General features: G+C 38.9%; 1 protein-coding gene across 4 annotated transcripts in view; it reads left to right on the top strand.

Moving 5' to 3' along the window:
• Positions 1 to 2,429: 2,429 nt before the first annotated feature.
• The window catches only part of rnf111 (ring finger protein 111), a 34,657-nt gene continuing 16,713 nt past the window's right edge, over positions 2,430 to 20,373 (top strand). For all 4 annotated transcript variants that reach the window (XM_026267332.1, XM_026267330.1, XM_026267331.1 and 1 more), the window contains exons 1-3: positions 2,430 to 2,871; positions 7,357 to 8,345; positions 13,649 to 13,775. In XM_026267332.1, coding sequence (XP_026123117.1) covers positions 7,439 to 8,345; positions 13,649 to 13,775 — 1,034 coding nt within the window. In that variant the 5' untranslated portion in view covers positions 2,430 to 2,871; positions 7,357 to 7,438. The remainder of the gene's footprint in view (positions 2,872 to 7,356; positions 8,346 to 13,648; positions 13,776 to 20,373) is intronic.

Below are 20,373 nucleotides of genomic sequence, written 5' to 3'. Positions count from 1 at the left end.
GTCGTAGCACCTGTTTTAATACATGATTTATTGAATCATTCAACTCAAACGATTCATTCAAAACGACTGAACCAAGTGAATGGACCGTTGAATCACTGGCTCACATGATTCGTTCAAAAACAGATTAATTCAAAGAATGAAACACCGCATTGCTAAACACATTTAAATTGCTTGTGCTATAAATATAAAAACATAAAACCTAATACAAGGTTATTTTTTATTTCATTGCTTTGATTATAAGGCCATTCTGACTGCATTCCAATGGGTTTCATCGTGCAGTGAATGATTCTGGATTCTCAAGATATGTTTTTGTTTCTTAACTTGTCATACTTTTTTGCTGACACTCGTCAGCTCTCCCATCATCTCTCAGTCAGTCCCTCAAAGTCAACACATTCAGCACAATGACATAATTTCGGGGATTGTCTTTAAATTCTAATCCAGGAAAAACCGTTCCATTTGTTGTCTTCTTTTTAAAGAACTTAAAAAGTTGCACTTGAACCATTTTGCACGAAAAAAGACGGAAACATGCTGCTGCTTATTGCAGCTTGTTACAATACTGAGTTCTGATTTGCCAATCGCCGTTATTTACTTAATGTTAATTATCATAAAGAGAGAATTTTACATAATACACAACATTATTAATATAAAGGGGATGGTTAGGGGGAATGCTTTTAGTCTTTTTTTCTCATAATTAAATCACAAACAACTGGAAAAGTCATGGGGTCTTTAAATAGTGTTGGAGTCCAAAGGTTGTGAACCAAATATAATAAAACACAATAAATGTAGCACTGAGTCAACAGCAGTCATGCATGTTAAGGATATAGTGAGAAAGTACAGCTGAAGTGATTCATTGAATAATAAATATTTTAAGTGAATGAATCAACCTTGTTTTTTAATGTTCATGCTCTGACTCTCGTTCACTCTGCCTTTTGAAGTGAGTGGCTGCTTTTCTGTCTTCAAACAGTGATCTGTTGAACCTAAAAAGCCAGACTAAGCAGCTGACAGCATGAATGAAAATGTGTATGATGCTTTAAAATTATTTCTTGAATCATGTGACGGTTGGTGTTTAGGAAAACACAAGGAGAGGGTAGATCCAATTGCAGGTAGTCTTTATTGTAACAAAAAAGGTTAAATACAAAATAAACAGTTCAGGGTGACAAACCAAACAAAACAGGGAACCGGATAGGAAACTCGGAGGAACGAGAAGGTAAGGGGAAGCCTCGGGAGACGAGAACTTAGACACAGACGGTACAGATGACAGAGAAAGACAGCTATACATAGGGAGACTAATGACAAAGGATTGTCAGCACCTGTGCGATTTAATTGGAGTGCAATTACTGTGAAGACAGAAGCAGACTAGAGGAATTAAAGTGCCTATGGTGAAGTGCCTAAGGAGAAGTGAGCTCACTAGGGAACACCCAGGAAAACAGAGACTGAAAGCGTGACAAATCAGCTGTGAATAAAATTATTCCAACAAGTATAAATAAAGGCAAAAGAATTTTTTTTTTTATGGAGTTAAACAATGAGAGTAGCTTTAATGCCTATCATAGACACAATTTCAGTGTACCTAAAAAACTTACAGTAGAGATTTCTTACCTAATAATTAGCATTTATGTACAGAAAATGTACCAAGACTAATAAATTAATAACAAAAAAAATAATAGTACAAAAAGTAGTAATACATTCTTAATTGTTTTCTTTCTGATAGAAACGTACATAACTCGTTCCAAAATGTTAGTTCAGAACCGTTCAGAACACACAAATACTGCATAATTCACTTGACTCCACCTACTGGCCTAATTTGCAGAACTGGACAGTACGCACATCTTTGGCGAGGGGATTCAAAAGATTGAAAACACTGAAAAACAGAATAATAATAATTTATTTAGGGAAAGAAAATACATATACAAACTATCCTCAGGGTTTAACAGCTTCATCACCTTAATAAAAATAATAAATCAAAACCAATATCCCCATCACCTGACCCAAAACACTATTAAAAACATTATTAACATTGCTTTTAACAGAAAGGGTAATTTTGTGTAGTGTTGTTTGTAAGACAATGTAATGTTTTCTTCTGTTTAAATAACGACAACCCCATAAATACAAACAAGCAGCTTCAGTTGATGTATTTGTGTACAGTATGTGAGAGTTACACGAGTACTGCCACTAGAGAGCATGAGGCGACCAACCACCACAACACAGTAACGCACACCACTCAAAAATCATAAACCGCGCTAAAATCTATATAGATTCACAAGAGTAATTGTTCAGCGATTATGATCATTCATGGATTATTCACGATCTAAATCTCAACACGCCTTTAGTTAATGTTATGCTCCTCGAGAGTCGCCAAGGATGCGAGAATGTCGTAAAATGTCGAAACACTCCCTCCCGTGGCTCGCTCGCTCACTCGCACGCAGCAGCGGAGCTGTTCACACACACACACACACACACACACACACACACAGCAGCGCTCTAATGGACGCCGCGGATCGGCAGGAATGGGGACTCGCACTCTGAGGCAAACGAGGAGGAAATCTGGCCACATATGACCGATAAATAAAATGTCCTCTCTGTCAGTTTAGCTCGCCGTGACGTTTACCGTGTGATATTGTGACTCGCGCGCGTATCCTCATATATTTAGAGCGGAATCGTCGAAATATCCGTCAGTTAGCGGGGAGGCTAAAGCGCTGGGCCTCTGTTCTCTGCTCTCTCGGGTTTGTGTGTCTGTCAGTTTAACACGAGCCTCCGCTGACGTTCACTCGCTTCCCCAATACTTTTTTTTTATTTTTACACTTCTGTCGACGAACATTGTACCCTGGAAAGGGGGTTAAGTCCAAGAGGGATAATTTCCTGACGTGTATAGAGGTAAGAGACGCTCTTTGTGGTTGTTTTTACGCTAAATTTCAGTTGGTTGAAGCTATTGTTTGACTAACTGGATAGGCTAATAGCCCGCCGCTAGCAGTTTCAGGAGAGAGTGTTTGTGTGTTTGTCCCAGAACATCCATGCCCAGTGGGCTACTGATATGTAACATCAACAGTCACCATCGCTTAAATGTATCTTAGATGTCTATTTTAGGATGTTTTGTAATCTCTAGCGCTGTCGGTGGATGTGTTGAAGAAAGTGAGAACGACAACATCAACATGCCATCGGTGTGTTTCCTTTTCTGTTGTTTATCAAACCCTCGTAGTCTTTGTGTTGTGATTTTATGGGGTTGTTATCGAAGCAGATGTTGTTATTTGATTGGAAATGGAAACGCTGGTTTCGTTTGGTCATTTTAAGAGCGTATTGGTCAGCTGGCCTTGCTTTCTTGAACGGCCAGCTGGATCAGATTCCAGCTTTTGCATGTCCAATAACATTTTTAATGTGCCCCCTCTGGGAGTGTGACATATGTGGTGCTGACTCCCATAAATCAGCGACATCTGAAATGAAAGCGACTGGATTATTAATGTCACCATGGCTCAAACTACTACGCAGTGTTTTGTTCACTGTGAATTTCCATTATCTGTTTGGAAAAAATAAACCCTTACTAATAAGAGGCAGTGTTGCTTATTTTGCTCCCAGTGGCTGTTGTCTTCATATTTCATCCAGATATGAAAATACTATGCCATTTGTCCCAATGGCTCTTTAAAATGTAATGTCATCTGCCTCTATTAAGGATTAATTTGTATCTATTAGTGATAAGTGTTTCAGCTCTCCAACATAACAAGACGTCATGCCTGGTGAAGCAATAACTGTGATTTTAGGTTTAGTAGTGTATTGATATCTGAGCTTGACTCATGGTCTTCAAAAACGTTGGGGGAAAGACTATCTGTCAGATTTGACACAATTTGTTCAGAATTCTATTCAATTCTGAATCATACAAAATGATTCAGCTGAATTTTGATAATGTATTAATATTGTATTTATTTTTTAATATGAAAAAAAAACCTCTTTGCACAGTTCAAAAGTGATCCTTCAACATGACATGAAATGAGTCTATTGTGAATTCATGCAAAAAAAACAAAAACCTTTTGGGCCTTTTAGATGTAACTTGAATTATTGTTTCCATTTTTTGAAAACACATTGATATTTCGTGAACTGTATAATTTGTGTGGTGGATTTGAAGTGATATTTACAGTTATTCTCCCACTTTCTGGCTGTGTGTCCTGCTATTGCTTATTGCTGAGCTGCTCAACATAGATATACACAGCAATCCTTGGGGAAGGAATTAAAACAGTCCCTCATAATCCCTATCTTCTGAAATCTGTATCCACCTTGGCGTCAAGAGGCACTGCCGCAATGGGCCCCTCTGGGACCCCCTCATATGGAAGTGCTGTGGTGCACTTTGTTGCGTGGCACAGTGGTACATCACAGGGTGACAGGATCAGCCTCAGAGGAGCCTGGGGGAGCAGTCTAGCTCAGGGATGTTGGTAAACACAGTTTGAGCTCTTATACAGGGAAAATGATGCTATGAAATGGCATGAAGAATCATATACTTTGCCACTTAAAAAAAGACTGAATAAATAATTCTAGTCATGCAAAGGAGACCCAGTCACACAGTTTTCATGTGTTGCTTGAGTTCCTCATCTTCTTTTATCTGAGTCTTGCATTAATAGTGATATTTACAGAAGGAGTGTAAATGTGGCTTCTGTCTGTATAAAAAAGCTTCGCAAAATGTTCCCCATTTTTGGAAATTTACAGCGTTATTGACCAAGTTTCTTGAGATTATATTAAAAGATTGTGAGATGGTTTCTTTTGGTTTGCTTTTGTGGAACTGGATGTTGCTCAATATAGTGGGTCATAATAAAAGTTAGTGGTCTTGATAGAATAACAGTATTACCATAGTTACAGTGAAACATTTAGACTGCAGTTACTGGGAACCTGAAATTGTTTACTTTGAAGGAAGACATTTTGTGCAGTTTTTATTCTTTAGTCTTTGTTTGGTTTTTACCTCTGGAATAGAGCAACAGTTTTTTAAATTTATATTACTTGTATATTTATTTTCTATACTGAGATTGCACCCAGTGTTAGCCTACAGTGCTTTAACTGATGTAAACAGATTTTCAGCACAGGTGTTGTAATGTTTAGCTTATTTATTTTAAGATATTTATAATGTTCCAACATATCTTTATTTCAAATAAGTGCTGTTCTTTTGAAATTTCTTTTAATCAAAGAATCCTGAAACAACCGTTTCCACAGAAATATAAGCATTTAAATAGCAAAGAACTTCTAAACACTGATAATATTATAAATAAAATCAATTCAGCTTGCCATCACAGGAAAATAATAATTTTAAATATATTAAAACAGAGAATGGTTATTTTCGACTGTAATTTACTTTGATAACAATCAATAAACTTTATTTTTTATATAGCACCTTAAAAGCAGCTTCTTAAAGGACTTTAGATAAAACAAAATACAACGCATACAGAACAAAACAAATTAGAAGAACAGACTAGGATATAACATTTTGGATTATAATGAAAAAGCTAACAAAAAAAAAACAATTTGATCAGATGAATGCAGCCTTGGTGAGTTCCCCAAAGAAATGTTTTCAAAAACATTAAAGAAAAAACTCTTGCCAATACCAATTTTTTAAATAGTTGTTGTGTGTATTTCCAATATTTAGGCCTGTAACGCATTCTAGAAATGTATGGTAGCAGCACTTGGTGTATATATGCAATACAGAGTTAAAACATATTTCTCTAAACTATTCCTTTCATTGTACAAGATGGTACTATTCACAGGGCAGTCCTTTCGTTGTGAGTTTTGTTTCTAATTTGTATATTATGTCAATGTATTATCTTGAAGCACACTCAAACTGTGGCAATATGAATCGCTGGAATGCTCTCGTCTTAGATTGCTGTATACAGGAAACTACCTTTTAGGCTCTTTGCCACCAGATAGAGAAGAGGACTCAAAAGCAGAGACTATGCCCTGTGTAACAGATGGGTGCTTTCATAATTTAAAGGTAAGGGAACGCTGGGCCTTGTCATGACTGCTGTGAAGCGTAAGGCGTGCGGGGCATGGTGCCACTCTGGGTTTCGAGATGTTAATTAGGGAAGGCTGAAGAAATGTGGGAGCGTAATGGGATTCTGGTGAATGGAAGAGTGATCAGAAACATGGCGAGATTTTGATTAAAGAGGGAAAAATGGTTGTGAGATGAGCAGAAAAGAGGTAATGAATAAAATGGCTGAATTGTTAGATTTTCATAATGAGAGGAGAAAGAGGCTTTGTGGACGTTGGTAATCATCGTGAACATTACGGGCAGTGATGGATAAATACCCATTATGCAAGCAAACGGGAACCTAATTTAAGAGGGATTTAATTAGGTTGCTTCAGCACAAATAACTGCATTATATAGGGATCAATGTGTTCGTATACACCTGTATTGAACACCATTTTATGCAAAACAACAAACAGCTGTCTGCTATTAGGCCTCGCATTGTGTGAGAGATATGGGTTGCTCTTTTCCTATGCTGTTTATCGTAAGAATAATGGAAAACTAGGTGAGGGTGGGAAATAATGACCCCTAGCACCATTATCCTGTGCATGCTAGGTTTATGTGGTAGTCTTTTGCAGGAGGTATTAAGCCGCTCCTGAAACGTGCGCAGTTGCTCGTTTCTGTCTACAGCATGCAAGAGATGACCTTTCTTTAGTCACCGTTTCCTTTCCTTTATTACAGCATGAACGAGTGCTGCCTGGATAACAACGCTGTCTGACTCATGCTCGGCCAGAAATGGCTGCTAAAACAATCTTCACAACCAATTCCGACCTAGGTTTTGCATTGGAAACAAAGGGAAAGCTTGTTTTCCATACACGCATTCTGTTTGACTTGTCGCATTGTAGGGATGTACAAAGAACTCGGACAAATATCGATAAGCCACAGATTATTATCACCAATAACAAGTGGCTTGAAATAAAAATTCTATATTATTTAGTCTGTATGTAAAGAGCTCATTTTTATAAATTCAACTATTAATTTCTCTTGTGGACTATATGTAAACATCTCATTCAGGTCATATGATGCCTCTTATGTTGGTAAAATAATTAACATTTTGCAGATTCTACCAGGTGTATGTATACTTTTGACGTCAACTGTATTAATGTGATCAAATAAATCTTTCTACTTAAAAACAGTGTCACGGTTTACATAAAAATATTAAGCAGCACAAATGTTTTGAACTTTGACAAAAATTAGAAATGCTTCTTCCCCTCTTTTTTTGGCTATTTTTTTTTTTTTGTTTTTTTTTTTTTACTTGGTTCTGTTGGTCTTTTTGTGTAACTCTGTCTTGGTCTGTTGTTCATATAATTCGTTTGGGTCTTTTAGGGTCAGTATTCTCATCCTCTGCCTATTTCTTTGTTTTCCAGTTGTAGGATTGCTGGATCTCCAATGGAACCCTAGGATTCCATGTATTGAGCCTCAGTGGCACTTTGTTGTGGGTTAGTCGCAATGAAGAGTGAGATTCCGTCTGATGTACGACGTAAGCAGGAGCCCCTGAAGGGGCCTCTGGCTAACCCTGAACCCATGGAGACGGCTAAGAGCTTCCCTGCTGAGATGGAGGTGATTGGCAAGGCAGGAAGTGATTTCTCTTCTCCGCTATGTCCCGAGACCAGACTACGGCCTTCACGGGATGCTGGAGGTCGCAGAGACTGTGAAAGAGGCTTGTCAGGACGCAAAAAGCGCAAGAGCCAGCAGCCTGGGCCATCGTATTGCTCTCTGAAGGAAGCGCCAGTGAGTGAGGAAGCCCTCACTCCGCCCCACCACATGCCCATGCTGCTAGAGACACGTAGTGAAGACGAGAGGAACCCAGAGTCCTCTTTGAGTGACTGTGCCTCTTCGCCCTCCTCCAGCCTTCGGTTTGGTGACTCGGACACTCTTAGCTCAGAGGAAGACGGTAGGCCAATGACAGTTAGACAGCAGCAGCTCAAGGTTTCTGGTTCGGCCTCCACTGGGAGTGCAGGAGGAGGGCCTGGCAACGCAGTAGGCATGCGGCCGCTAGTCGCCCGGACTCGTGCCAGCAGGTCGCACAAGTGGGCACGGCTTGAGCCGGAAAGCAATCATGTGAAACGTCCGTGTCTCAACTCACACAGGCCATTGCACAGGAAGCGTTTTGTGAAGGGCGGGACAGGAGGTGGAGCTCAGCAGACTCCAAGGCAGAAGGAGCGATTACTGCTGCAGAGAAAGAAGCGAGAGGTGTTTGCTCGAAAGAAGTACGCCCTCCTGCACAGTACCAGCAGCTCTAGCGAGGAGCTGACCTCTGACTCCTCCTCCCCTTCCTCCACTGAGGCAGAGGATGAGCTGTATGTAGATGTTAGCAGCAGTAGCAGCCAAGCCAGCACTGCCGCTGTGGCCTCAGGTAAATCGCTTTTTATTATTTACCTTTAACCTAACTTCACTACATAGTGCTTTTTAAAGGAAGTTGAGGGAAGGACAAAAAGAGCTTAATGTTATTCCACGAAACTGTCATCCATAAAATGCGTTGCTGTTTTCTTGTAAGTAATCTTAAAGGGGTGCTATTATGCTCATTCACTTTTTCAACTGTAGTTAGTCTGTAATGTTGCTTTTTGAGCATGAAAATGATCTGCAAAGTTACAAAGCTCAAAGTCCAATATCAAAAGGAGTTATTTTATTTAACAGAAATCACTTTTCAGAAACTACAGCGAATGACTCGTTTGGACTACAACGCATATTTTCGGGGATTTGTGATATCACAAAGATCGATGAATGGGATGAGAACTGGTTGAGCTGCACTAGAGAAGACAATGAGTGTTATCACTATGTCAGAGACGAGCTAGTGTTCCCAAGAAAGACGAGCTTAGACTGGTTACAATCATCCGGGTTTAAATCACGCTTAAGTTAATTTGATTTTGTCGCAATATTTAAACTGAAGCTTGTAGCAGGCAGCTTTGGTAAAAGGCAGGGCATTTCCAGACCAGTTGCTGAGTGCTGTCAATCATAGCACACACTGGTCCAGCTAACCTATCACTGCACATTTCATATTCAAGAACACAGTCCTTCATTTGATACAGGAACTCTTCAAGCTGTTCATGCCAGGGGAAAGAGGTATTGTAATAATATATGTGAAATGACCTAGTACAGCCCCAAAACAAAATCAAGACTTTGTAAAAGAGCATAATGGCCCTTTAAAGATTCCTAAATGCATCTACTGTACTTTCAGAAGGCCAAATAAAGGCCAAGTCAAATGTTATTGTAATTGTGAAGAAAATCTATCATCTGACTATTTCTATCTATCTATCATCTGTCTGTCTGTCTTTCTCTGACCGACTGTATTGCCTTTGAACAGTCAAACATTAAGCTTTCAAAACTACTTTAAACTTCAAACTATTTCAGACTGAAAACCATCAAACCTAAAACTTTTTAATCTTCAGTTTTTTCTTTTTAATCTTTTCAAACTTTCTGGTCTGACTTTCTCATCAAGTTTATAATAATATGTTGAATATTATATATCAAAAGTTTGAAGTCAGTAAGCCTTTTTTTTGCCTTTATTTAGATAGGACAGTGTAGTGTGAGATAGTGGGATTGGGAAAAGTCCCGAACTCGGGACACCTGCAGCGTGTAATATTTGTTTTTAAGAAAGTAATATTTTTATTGGGAGAGAATACTTGTAGGTTGTTACAAAAAATATCTTTCTAATAAACACTTTCTGAAGCTTTCTTTTCACCAAAGAATCTTGAAGAACTATATCACAACACTGTATTTAACTGTGAAAGTAGTAAGAAGTGTTTCTTGAGCACCAAATCAGCAAATTAGAATGATTACTGAAGGATCATGTGACATTGAGACCTGGGGTAATGACTGCCAAAAGTTCAGCTTTGCATCACAGGAGTATATGTTAAAGTAGAAAACGGTTTTAATTTTGTAATAATAGTTTGAGGTAGTGTAACTGTATATTTGATCAAACAAATGCAGATTTGGTCAGCATAAGAGATTTTTTACAAAACATTAAAACAGACGACTGACTGCATGCTTATAAACAATAGTGTGTATTTTCAATACTCTCTTTGCTGAAAGTTGATGTTTCAGGGCTTATTTTTTACAAGCAGTCTCTGAAAGCATTACCAGCATGTCAGCTGATCCATTTCCTGCCATGCTCTTGCATTCTACTTCTGTTGTCCTTGATTGTATTTTTTTCAGCCCTCATAAAAATGTAAGTGGAGTTTTATATTGTGGATCTATGCAAATCTCATCCCTTCAGTCCCTCTTAAGACAGTGTGGCCAAGTAGATTTTAACACAGTGTGGGAAACAAGCTGCATTCTTTAAACATCATGTAAATAAAGTTTCAAATATGCTGTACTTATTTTTCCATTTTATTTCAGGCATGCAAATGAGCTCTGTTCCTAGGGCTAGTTGTGTTTTATAGTTCTCATGAATCTTTGGGGCTATTTATTGGTCATTACTGTTCATATTTTATTAAACTTCTGTTATGGCCATCATTTTTGTTTTTGAATGATAGCTACAGAGGATAAAATGTGAAAAGTGCATCAGCAAGCCACCCTGTGTGTGTTACATGCCGCAGAATGTTTGAGTTTCCTGTTGAGCAACAGCAAGTCCTTAACCAGCTCTCTGCCACTGCTCTTTCTAATGTACCAAGAAAGATGATCTGAACATCACACATTCCCCTCTCAATGAGATCTGAATCACTTGATTGAACATGCACACATCATGCCTATAAAACCACTAAAATGTGTTTAAAATATCTGCAGCTAAACATGCATCAGAGGAGGCCCTGGCATGCATAATTAGTGGCCTAGTGCTTCATCTGTTCTATGTCTGTCTCTCTCTCTCTCTCTCTCTCTCTCTCTCTTCCTGCCCCCCACACCAGCATGTTTACAGGTGTACACGTGAGTAGTCTGCTATGCAAAGACACTTAATAATTACTGGTAGCAGCCAAAGGAGGCAGGACATTTTTTTTAGATTAAATATTTAGAGTTTCTTCCAAGTCATAGAATGCATAATGCCGTTTTTTCCTTTTAAAAACAAACAAACAAAAAACTGTGTGCTTATGAGTTAGTGTGAAGTGCTTAGCATAAAGCATCTCTGTTCATAACAACTTGTCCTCCACTAATTTTTAGATACATTATCAACAAATACATACAGGACATTAGGTATGGGAATGTTATTGTAAAGAAGTTAAGCATATGCCTTTATTATGCCTGCATGTCGAACCAAAAGACAATGGCATTTATTTGGCACATAGTCTAATTATCTGATTTACTGATGCATTATTATTTTTTTATTTTTTTTTGACAAAGAACCTGTTTATGATAGTACATTCACAGAGGATTGCAGAATTGTAACTTCGAATGGTTGTGCACTGAGAATATATATGATTGTGTTTATTGCTGTAAGTTGTAGCTATGTTTGGTAGTGTGATCATTTCTTGTGGGCAGCGTGGGGAACGGGGTAAGAGCGGGGTGCTAAGCAGCAGCACTCAGTGGGAGGGCCGACCTTAACAACACACCCCCAGAGAACGATGTTGAATCTCCCGAGCCACAAGCTTCTGCCTCGGTGCACAAACATGCCTGACACAGTGCGACACAACGACCTTACAGAGCTGGAGTTGTTTTTAACATTGTATTCAGTGTAGAATGAAACTGGTATATATGCTACTTAGTGCTACGATGAGAAGCAAAACTTTAAGCCTGACTGCTGTTGAAAAAGCAAAAATTAATAGCCTTTTTGAAATTATGGCAGGAAGACTGAAAGCATGAATTGGAGCTCAATTAAGTCTTGTTTTATCTTTTATTCAAAACTGGGTGAGGGTCATGGCATTACTGTAATTCACATCAAAGGTTTTCAGATGTCTCTTTCATGTAGTTCTGGATGTCATTTTCTGTAGAAAATGGAGCTTGAGTTGAAGTTTTTTGTCAGTCGCACTGAGACGTGTACCAGCTATGCTTGTGAGCTTTATTTTGAACACACCCTGAGCCTCTTGACACCAAATCCAGGCAGAGCTCGAGTTAGAGGAATGAGAAGTCAACCAGCAGAGCCAATCAGAAGAGAGATGAGTGATTGTACTACAAAAGCTTGTGCCAGCCCAGCACACTGCAAAGCACATCTTTTACTGACCTACATTTAGCTTCCCTGGCGCACACATAAGCATGCCTGCCTGAAGCATTGGTTGGCTCCACTGCTGCACCAAACCATCATCAATTAAACAGCTGCTGAGGCTACTGAGGCTGATATTGCTTCTGCTCTAGATCAATGAGTGGGATGAAGACTTTGGAAACACAGATAACACTATGAAAGTACAGATGACCACTGGTCTCTCATGGGAGTGCATATGTGTGCTTCCCATCATAAAACTTGCAAGGATACTGGTGGACATTCAAATATATTTGTATGTTGGATATACTTTAAAAATAAACATTTTACTAGAGAAGCCATTCACTGATTAGCCAAAATTCACAAGCAGTAAGATACAGACTTTATGCTGTGTTGGGAATATGATGATTTTTGTGTACCAGTATAAAGCTTGATGCTTTGGTGAGGTTGGACCAAAGAATGACTGTAAATGGACAACATACATACAGGGCTATCTGCCATGTGCAAAGTGAAATAACCACCTTCCCTTAAGTGATTTAAACAAGTGGTTCTGAGCCTGGGGCCAGAGCCCATTAGGGGCCTCAAGATGACTTAAAATAATTTTAATTAAAAAAAAAAAAAAAAAGGAATTTACTGTCCATCCATCCATTTTTCTTTCTCCAAACTGCTTGACCTATATAGGGTTGTGGGGCCATGGGAATATTTTGTTTTTATGGAAATGTATGTAAAAAAAAAAAAATCTAATTATTAATCTTACAAAATAAGGGGCCTTGGAGGTTTAGCACCATCATGACTTAAATGTTAAAAAAAGTATTATTGTTAAAATTTTCATACACTATTTTTACATTTTGCAATTCTGTTTGGTAATTGTAAGAATAAAATCCTGATGTTGTTAGCAACTCCATGCTAAACAACAGTGAATCTTTTATATATGTAGCATTTGCATTTCTAACCTAACTGACTATACAAAGTAGTTAAGTTTATTTTTAATTAGGCATTTTAAAGAGTATTGTGTGTTGAATTATATAGTGCTATACAAATAAACCTGCTTTGCTGTACTACTGGAAGTGTCATGAAATCTGCCTTTTCTTCTCGTCAAAAAACACTCCAGACGCAGAGTTACAAATGCCAAAAAAGTTGAGATGCCTGCAGAACATCTGACCATCTCACTTGCAGCTTACAGTTTCACACAATTTGTAACCAATGATCTTGTTGCAGGTGTTCTTTTTCTTTTCTCTCCTAATAATCTCCTCAATAATGTAAATATTTTCTCCCACCACAGTCACCTCATTAATTCACTATTTTGTTTGTCTATCTTATTCAGTGTTATTGTTATAAAAAGAACATGTGAAGCAATAGAGATACTTAGTATCATGCAAATAAGACCCTGAAGTCATGAATTCTTTCAGCCTATAATGGAAAAATATACCATAGAAGTAAAAAAGTTCCTGTTGGCTCAGTTGTGTCTCTTCATGTGTGGGTATCCAAAATTGTGATCTGAAACATGAGTATTTGCTGTATACAAGTAGGTTTCAGTGCATTGTTGGTTGAATATTAGCCTTAATGTGCTTAAATTCCATGTATTCAATCAGGTGTCCTGGATGAGGATGTGGTTGTGATCGAAGCGACTCCTGCACTCGCAGTGCCTGCCAGCGAGGAGATCAACGTCACCTCCACGGACAGTGAAGTGGAGATCGTAACCGTCGGAGATGCCTTCAGGTGAGATTTCTAATCAAAATGTCCTTGTAACTGAATTTCACCAAGTGTTGTGATATTTTTAGAAGACAGCTGTTAAACTTCTGGGGAAGCAGATTTAAAGATCTTAACATGGCATTATATGAAACTTGTCTGAACTGTAGTACGAGGTTCATGGCTGTTTATGGCTCAGTGAAGTCCCCAGTAAGGAACTGTTTCGGCACACCTGGGTTTAGACATGAAGATGGTATTCTCTTTTGTTTTGAAGGCATTCCACCGAGCTCCCAGGTGTTATGGACCATTTTCACACTTATGAAACGTTTCAATGGTCAACAGTATTGTAAATCATATCTAATTGTAAATCATTTTCTGTTTGAGAAAATGGAATTGCAAAAAATACTTGATCAGTTGCAAAAGAAGTTTACCCAACAATGACGACTCCAGCCTCTGAGAAACCCAGAAATATGCAAAGGGTCCATTGTGTTCTTTAAGGATTAGCCCCATATCATGGAGAATGCCCACTTTTTGTCTTTCTGTGGACCAAAATCAAACAAGGTTCTCTTTTTTGTTTTGGTCTTATGACCTGCAGGACGTTTGCACATTCTTGCAAAAAGTAGTTCAGTGCCTCGGCTTCAGTGTTGTAAAGATTTCCATTGCGTTCGCAGAAGAGCAGAGACTTTTTTTGTAGATTCGATTTTCAGTTTGCTGCTCACATATCCATTTAATAAACGCTATAGCTTCTGGTATTTTGCCTGGGTTTCCCCAAACTGTGTCAGATGGAGCTCTCAGCAGTCTTCCCCTTTGAAATCTGATTGAAGCTCTAAACTCAATCACATCTGATATGGTTTTGTCTGAGCCACGCCCCCTCTTCCCGTTGCTTGATTTGGTTTTACTGTCCCGCTTCTCTCCTAATTGTTATTGAGGCGTCTGTTCCCGAGCTGAGAATCATCGCTTTATTCTATTACTTTTTTTTAACTGCTGCCATAAATAGTGCTGGCTGCCACCACACGCCTTCCAGCAAAGTCATTGAGTTGAGCCCCTCGAATCCTAAACTGTCGTCATCGTAGGCCGTGCATTGGAGGTTGATCGTGGTGTGGTTGTCTTTCTCAGGACCTGAATCATTCAGACGTTCGTCTTGGATGAGTAACTCCTCAGGCTGTTTATTTATGGGTGCATGTTTGCATGTTTTATACCTCTGTGACAGCACGAGTGAGGTGAAACACAAGTTTTCACACTCAGTCAAGCCTGGAGGGATGTTTATTTAACATGCACACAAAGATTAGTAAGGGATTTTATGGTTGCCAGCTGTAAACTATAATGCACGGTGACCTTCTCTAGAAGAGGTTCACAATGTGCTGGTCTCAGAAAAGCAGGTGGGTCTGTCAGGCACGGATGTGCAGCCCAGTCTGTTCACTTGCTGGATATGTTCAGAATAACATAATACTATAGAGAGAAACAGTACCTGTCCAATTTGTTCAGCAGCCTTGGTTCTAGAAGTATTTTTTCCTATTAATTTTACCAATATATTTCTCTTTTCCTTCTATGTTTTAAATTAGAAGCAACTAAAGTGGGAGAATATACATACAAAAACAGATTCAGACTCATGTTATTTACTGGTAAAATCATGACAAGGTACACCAATTCTTCCGCTGTCCTTACAGCTGATGAGGGCTGTGTGTGGTTTCTATGCCCCGCCTGCCGGCCACATGCTTGTGTTTGGATGTAGAAAGAACATCCTGTCAGAGAAGCTTGAGGAAGCCTGTCTTGACTACTGATTCAGCTGTCTGTCTTGAGGTTGGCCAGCTATATAGTGAGCAGTTCTATAGGTTTTTGTGTGTGTGTGTTTAATTAGATTTTCCCTCCTTCCACTTGCACGTTGTTTTCTCTGCGCCAGTAAGATCAGCTCCCTCATTTATTTTCCTAAAGGTCATGAGGACTATTATCCCTCTTCAAACAACAGCACTGGAATGCAGCTGAAATCATGTGGCCCTGCCGTTATATGGCTTTAGTGTGGAGAGTTAGGATGAGAGATACTGTGCAGGAATGTGGGCTTGTGTGTTTGTGACTGAATGCTGATCTGCAAGCCGTGCGTCGGCTGTGGTTTGGATAGGACTTCAGTGGAGGGGGAGGGAGAGGCTTTACAGCTCGGGAAAACATCACGTGGCCAAGGTCAGAGGAAAGTGGGGGTCTTTTGTGAGTACACGTTTGAGCAGTGTGAATAGGTGTAGTTTGCATTCCCTCTTAGCAAGACAGGTACAGTGATAAAGAGGTCTCTACCTAATGCTTTGCGTGTGTTTGTGTAGTGATTTGAGTGTTACCTCTCAAAAAACAGAGTTGGCGAGGCACTTGTTTTTTGAGATGTAGTGCAATGCGAAGTATCAAATACATAATCTGTAGGGATGCACCGAAATTTCGGCCACCGAAAATTTTCGGCCGGAAATGGCCTTTTCGGTTTTCGGCCGATAGACTTTTATCACCGAAACAACACGGCCGAAATGTTGTGATAACGCAAACAGAAACCGCGACCTGCACGTGCACCTGCATAAGGCAGACAATGAGCTCCACGCGACATTCACTTAACACCAGTGAGAACATTTTCTCTCTTCTTACTCCTTTATTCGCAGCACTAAAACGTCTCCTAACAAAGAAATTAAGACGGATCACGAAGTAAAAACAAAGAAAATTACAGTCTTATAGAGTCTGTTAGCACACGTCTCACTGAGATCTTTTCGGATCCTCTGCACTTCATCGCGAATGTGCTTGATCCGCGTTATAAAGACCATTAACGTTACTTGGATGCGGAAATAAGGCAGCGCGCACGAGAAATGATCCAGGCCGCGCTGGATGCGGAGAACCCGCGTGGAGACGGAGAAGCGCCAAGCGCAGGAGACAGATCAGAGCGCAGAAAAAAGACTGGTCTCTGCACCAGATGAGTGGCATGCACCATCGTTGTCTGATATGTTCAGTGGAATTCTGCAAGAAAGTGCCTCAAATAATAATAATACGTTGGCTATTTTGTTCTTAGGCTACTATATATATACACACACACACACACACACACACACACACACACACACACACACACAAACATACATACATAATATCAGATTGTAGCCGTATTTATGCTAGATTTCTGCTTTAATTTGATAAAAATGTTTATTTATGCCCTGGCCCTATTTAAATACACTCTCTCAAATATTTCTCAAATGTCAGGCAGATGACAAGCTCAACTGCTCAACAGCTAGATGGTTATCTGTCTGAAGTCCCCATCCCCAGAAGTGATAACAGTCTTGCCTATACTGGAGAAGTAATGCACTTTCTAGTCCTACATAGAAAAATTTCAAATGCACTTCACCTAAATGCACTTTGTTTTTATGAGAGAACTGTTCATTTTAAAACCTTTCTGCAGCCAGTAGGCCTGTACATTATTATTAAATATACACATGAGTGGGATACATTTTTAGTTTGAATTTTATTTTATACTGTGCATTGTTGCAATGTGCTTAATAAATATTTGCATCATTTTTAATTGTGTATTTTTATGTTTTTTTTAAAATAAGTTATGTAATTGTAATTATCTTTGAAACTTTAATATTAATTTATGCAATTGCAATGTCTTAATTTTAGTAAAGTTAGTACATGGTCATAGCAATAAATGCAATGGTACTAATAATTGGCATAATTTCTTTCGGTGTTTCGGTTTCGGTTTTCGGCCTTGGTTTTTGTCTTTTTCGGTTTTCGGTTTCGGCCAAGAATTTTCATTTCGGTGCATCCCTAATAATCTGTTCATAAAATGTTGTTTATTTACATTCTATTATGTTAAAAACATTTAAGCTTTTCTAACTAAGTGGCTTATCTGGCCATACTGTTCAGTAACAACCCTAGTATGGCACTTTTTCTGCTCTTCTGCTACCTGTTGGTTATTTATTACATTACATTATATACGTTAACATTTTATTAATCTGTAATATGTAGGGATGCACCGGTCGACCGGCCATAAATCGGAACCAGACGGTTTTTGCTTAAAATACGCGATCGGCAATCGGCCGGTTTTTGGTCTTCTTTAGGCCGATTTTTCCGGAAGTGCGGCCGTGTGCACAGACTACATTGTAATCGTTCGCTATGTCATTTGTGTGGAAGTATTTCAAAATCTGTGCGCAGGACACGGGCAGCCGATCAGTACTGGAAATGCAGAGCTACATGTCTGAGGCACAGATAGCAGGAAGCGATCAGTCGTTGGTGTACTGGCGCACAAATAAGAGTCCCTTTTCTGTGCACACTGAAGCTGCCCGAGCTTACTGTCACCGGTCCGAGCCCTGAACACGAGTAGACCGTGTAGAGATGTTCAGATCAACTTCTCACGTGTTGGATGAGAAACAAAACAGACTAAACTGTGACAAAACTTTTTTTTTTTTTTTTTTTGTAAAGTGGAACTTGCATACTCGTTTGGAAAGCCAGAAGTAAATGTCAGTTCTGGATGATTATTTTTATTTTACCTTAAAATTACATCAACTTGATTTAAAATCACCTGCTGTAGCACACTGAGAAAAAGTGTTTCATTCATCCAATTAAAACATTTAAGGGTAATGATTCATTGATCCAATGATTATTGGATGAATGAAAACACTTTGCATCTTTGTTTTATTCGCACCAACATTATTTGATTTGAACATTTTGGAATAATCTGTTTATATAGCATACTTTTATTTAATCTGTAAATAAAGACATTGGTAAAGACCTTTTATGTAAAACCCAATTTAAAAACAAAAATACTGAATGCTGATCAAGAAACATCTTATTGAATGTGTGTTGATTGTGTTGTTTGGATTGTAGAACTACGTAGTTGTTGCCTTTAATTTCACATGGTTACAGTTAATCTTTTCATCTAAGGCCATTTCTCTGTAGTTTTAACCCAATTCAAAAACAAAAGCTAAATGCTGATGTCTGTAACATCTATGTGTGTATTCAATGTAGGCTACTTATTGTGCAGTTACTGCTGTTAATTTCAGATGGTTGCAGTTATTGTTTTCAATAGCCAAAAGCCGGTTTGGCCTATTAAATACCAAATAATCATCTTGTTTATGCACACTTTCCTTCTTTCTTGTTTGTTGCTTAAAGATAAAAAAAATAAAAAAATAAAGAAATCGGAAATCGGTATCGGAATCGGCCAGTTTGTTTGTAAAAAATCGGTATCGGAATCGGCCATGAAAAATCATGATCGGTGCATCCCTAGTAATATAATTAACTTTTACTATTTAAAATGAGGATTTAGTTGTAACTACTTCATTATTTTTATCTAGACAAAATAAATCAAATAAAATCAGTTAATTAGAGATTTTTTTGCTTTTTATAAATTTATTGAAACCATTCTAATGGAATCCAGAAAATGAATGGAGAAAAATGAATTTGAGAAAAAATTAAATAAAAACGCATTTAATAGACCCTGAATCCACCAGGCATCTTCAGATACATGGTCATACATTAAAAATCTAGATAAACTAGTCAAGCTTATAAATTGAATTGTCGATTGTTGGCTGACTAGTCGACTGTCCAGATCCGTCTCTAGAAACATATTTAGAAGAATGCTCAGCTATGAAACATGACTTTATTCAGAGCTCTTCACACGGTCATAACATAAGGCAACAGGCTTATTTCACTTTCTCATTTTTCTCTCTTCCTTTACCCCTGTTCTTTTTCACCCATTTGCCTCCCTCTTGTTCTGCTTTCCTCTCTTCACTCCTCCCTTCCTCTAGTCTAAGCTCGTGCCTATGGAAAGCATTTCCAGGAACTGGATGTGTGTTATGTAGCGAGAGTGGTCTCATTTAATCTTTCCTATCTCCCTGAGGTGCCTGGGCTTGCAGCAGAATGCTGGAGGAGGGGCTCTGGGTGTCTAAGGTCAGCTGGATGAGCAATGAAGCTCTTCCACTCAAAGATCCTTTGTTTATAGCGCATATGGAGACCGATGAGGGAAAGCATGAAGAAATTATATAGATAGATGGACTATTAATTCAGAGTAGGGGGGTCGGATTTAATGGAACCCACAATATGCACATGCAGGGAGCAGCTGTGGCAGACGCCCGCTTACGGCAGCATTACAGACAAATCTGTATGTTTGCATCATAGATTTTATTATAGATATAGATCTGTTCAAATGATGATGTTGTCTTGTCTGAAAGTGTTTCTGAGGCACTGGAATGGAAGATGCTATCTGGTTGTTGTATATGGTCACTTGCTCTGAAGCGGCTCCGTTTCACCCCTCCCCCATTTCACAACAGCACACTGGCTTTAAATGCAGAAGCTTGCAAAACTCGGCAGGCGTCTTCCCACACGTACAGGCATTTGACACATTTTGCATGGACTCCTGTTCTGTTGTATTGCTTAAAGGAATCCAATGAAAAAATGTCAAGACTCGCTTTCAAATTCTGCACAGGGTCTCTCATCTGACCTTTACACTGGCTTGTGTTGATCCCGCCCACTGCAAGCTTGTCTGAGACGTACAGGAAGAAGAGTTCCAATAATATGTTTGCAAACAGGGCACCATTGACAAAGACCTAAAATTCCTCAAATTCCAAAATAAAACCACCACCTCTTTATCCCAGTTACCACCCTATCAGTTCACGTG

The sequence above is a fragment of the Carassius auratus genome, chromosome 7, assembly GCF_003368295.1.
Source record: "Carassius auratus strain Wakin chromosome 7, ASM336829v1, whole genome shotgun sequence".
NCBI lineage: Eukaryota > Metazoa > Chordata > Actinopteri > Cypriniformes > Cyprinidae > Carassius > Carassius auratus.
Note: the sequence above shows the minus strand (reverse complement) of the source record. Positions and strands in the feature narration are given on the sequence as shown.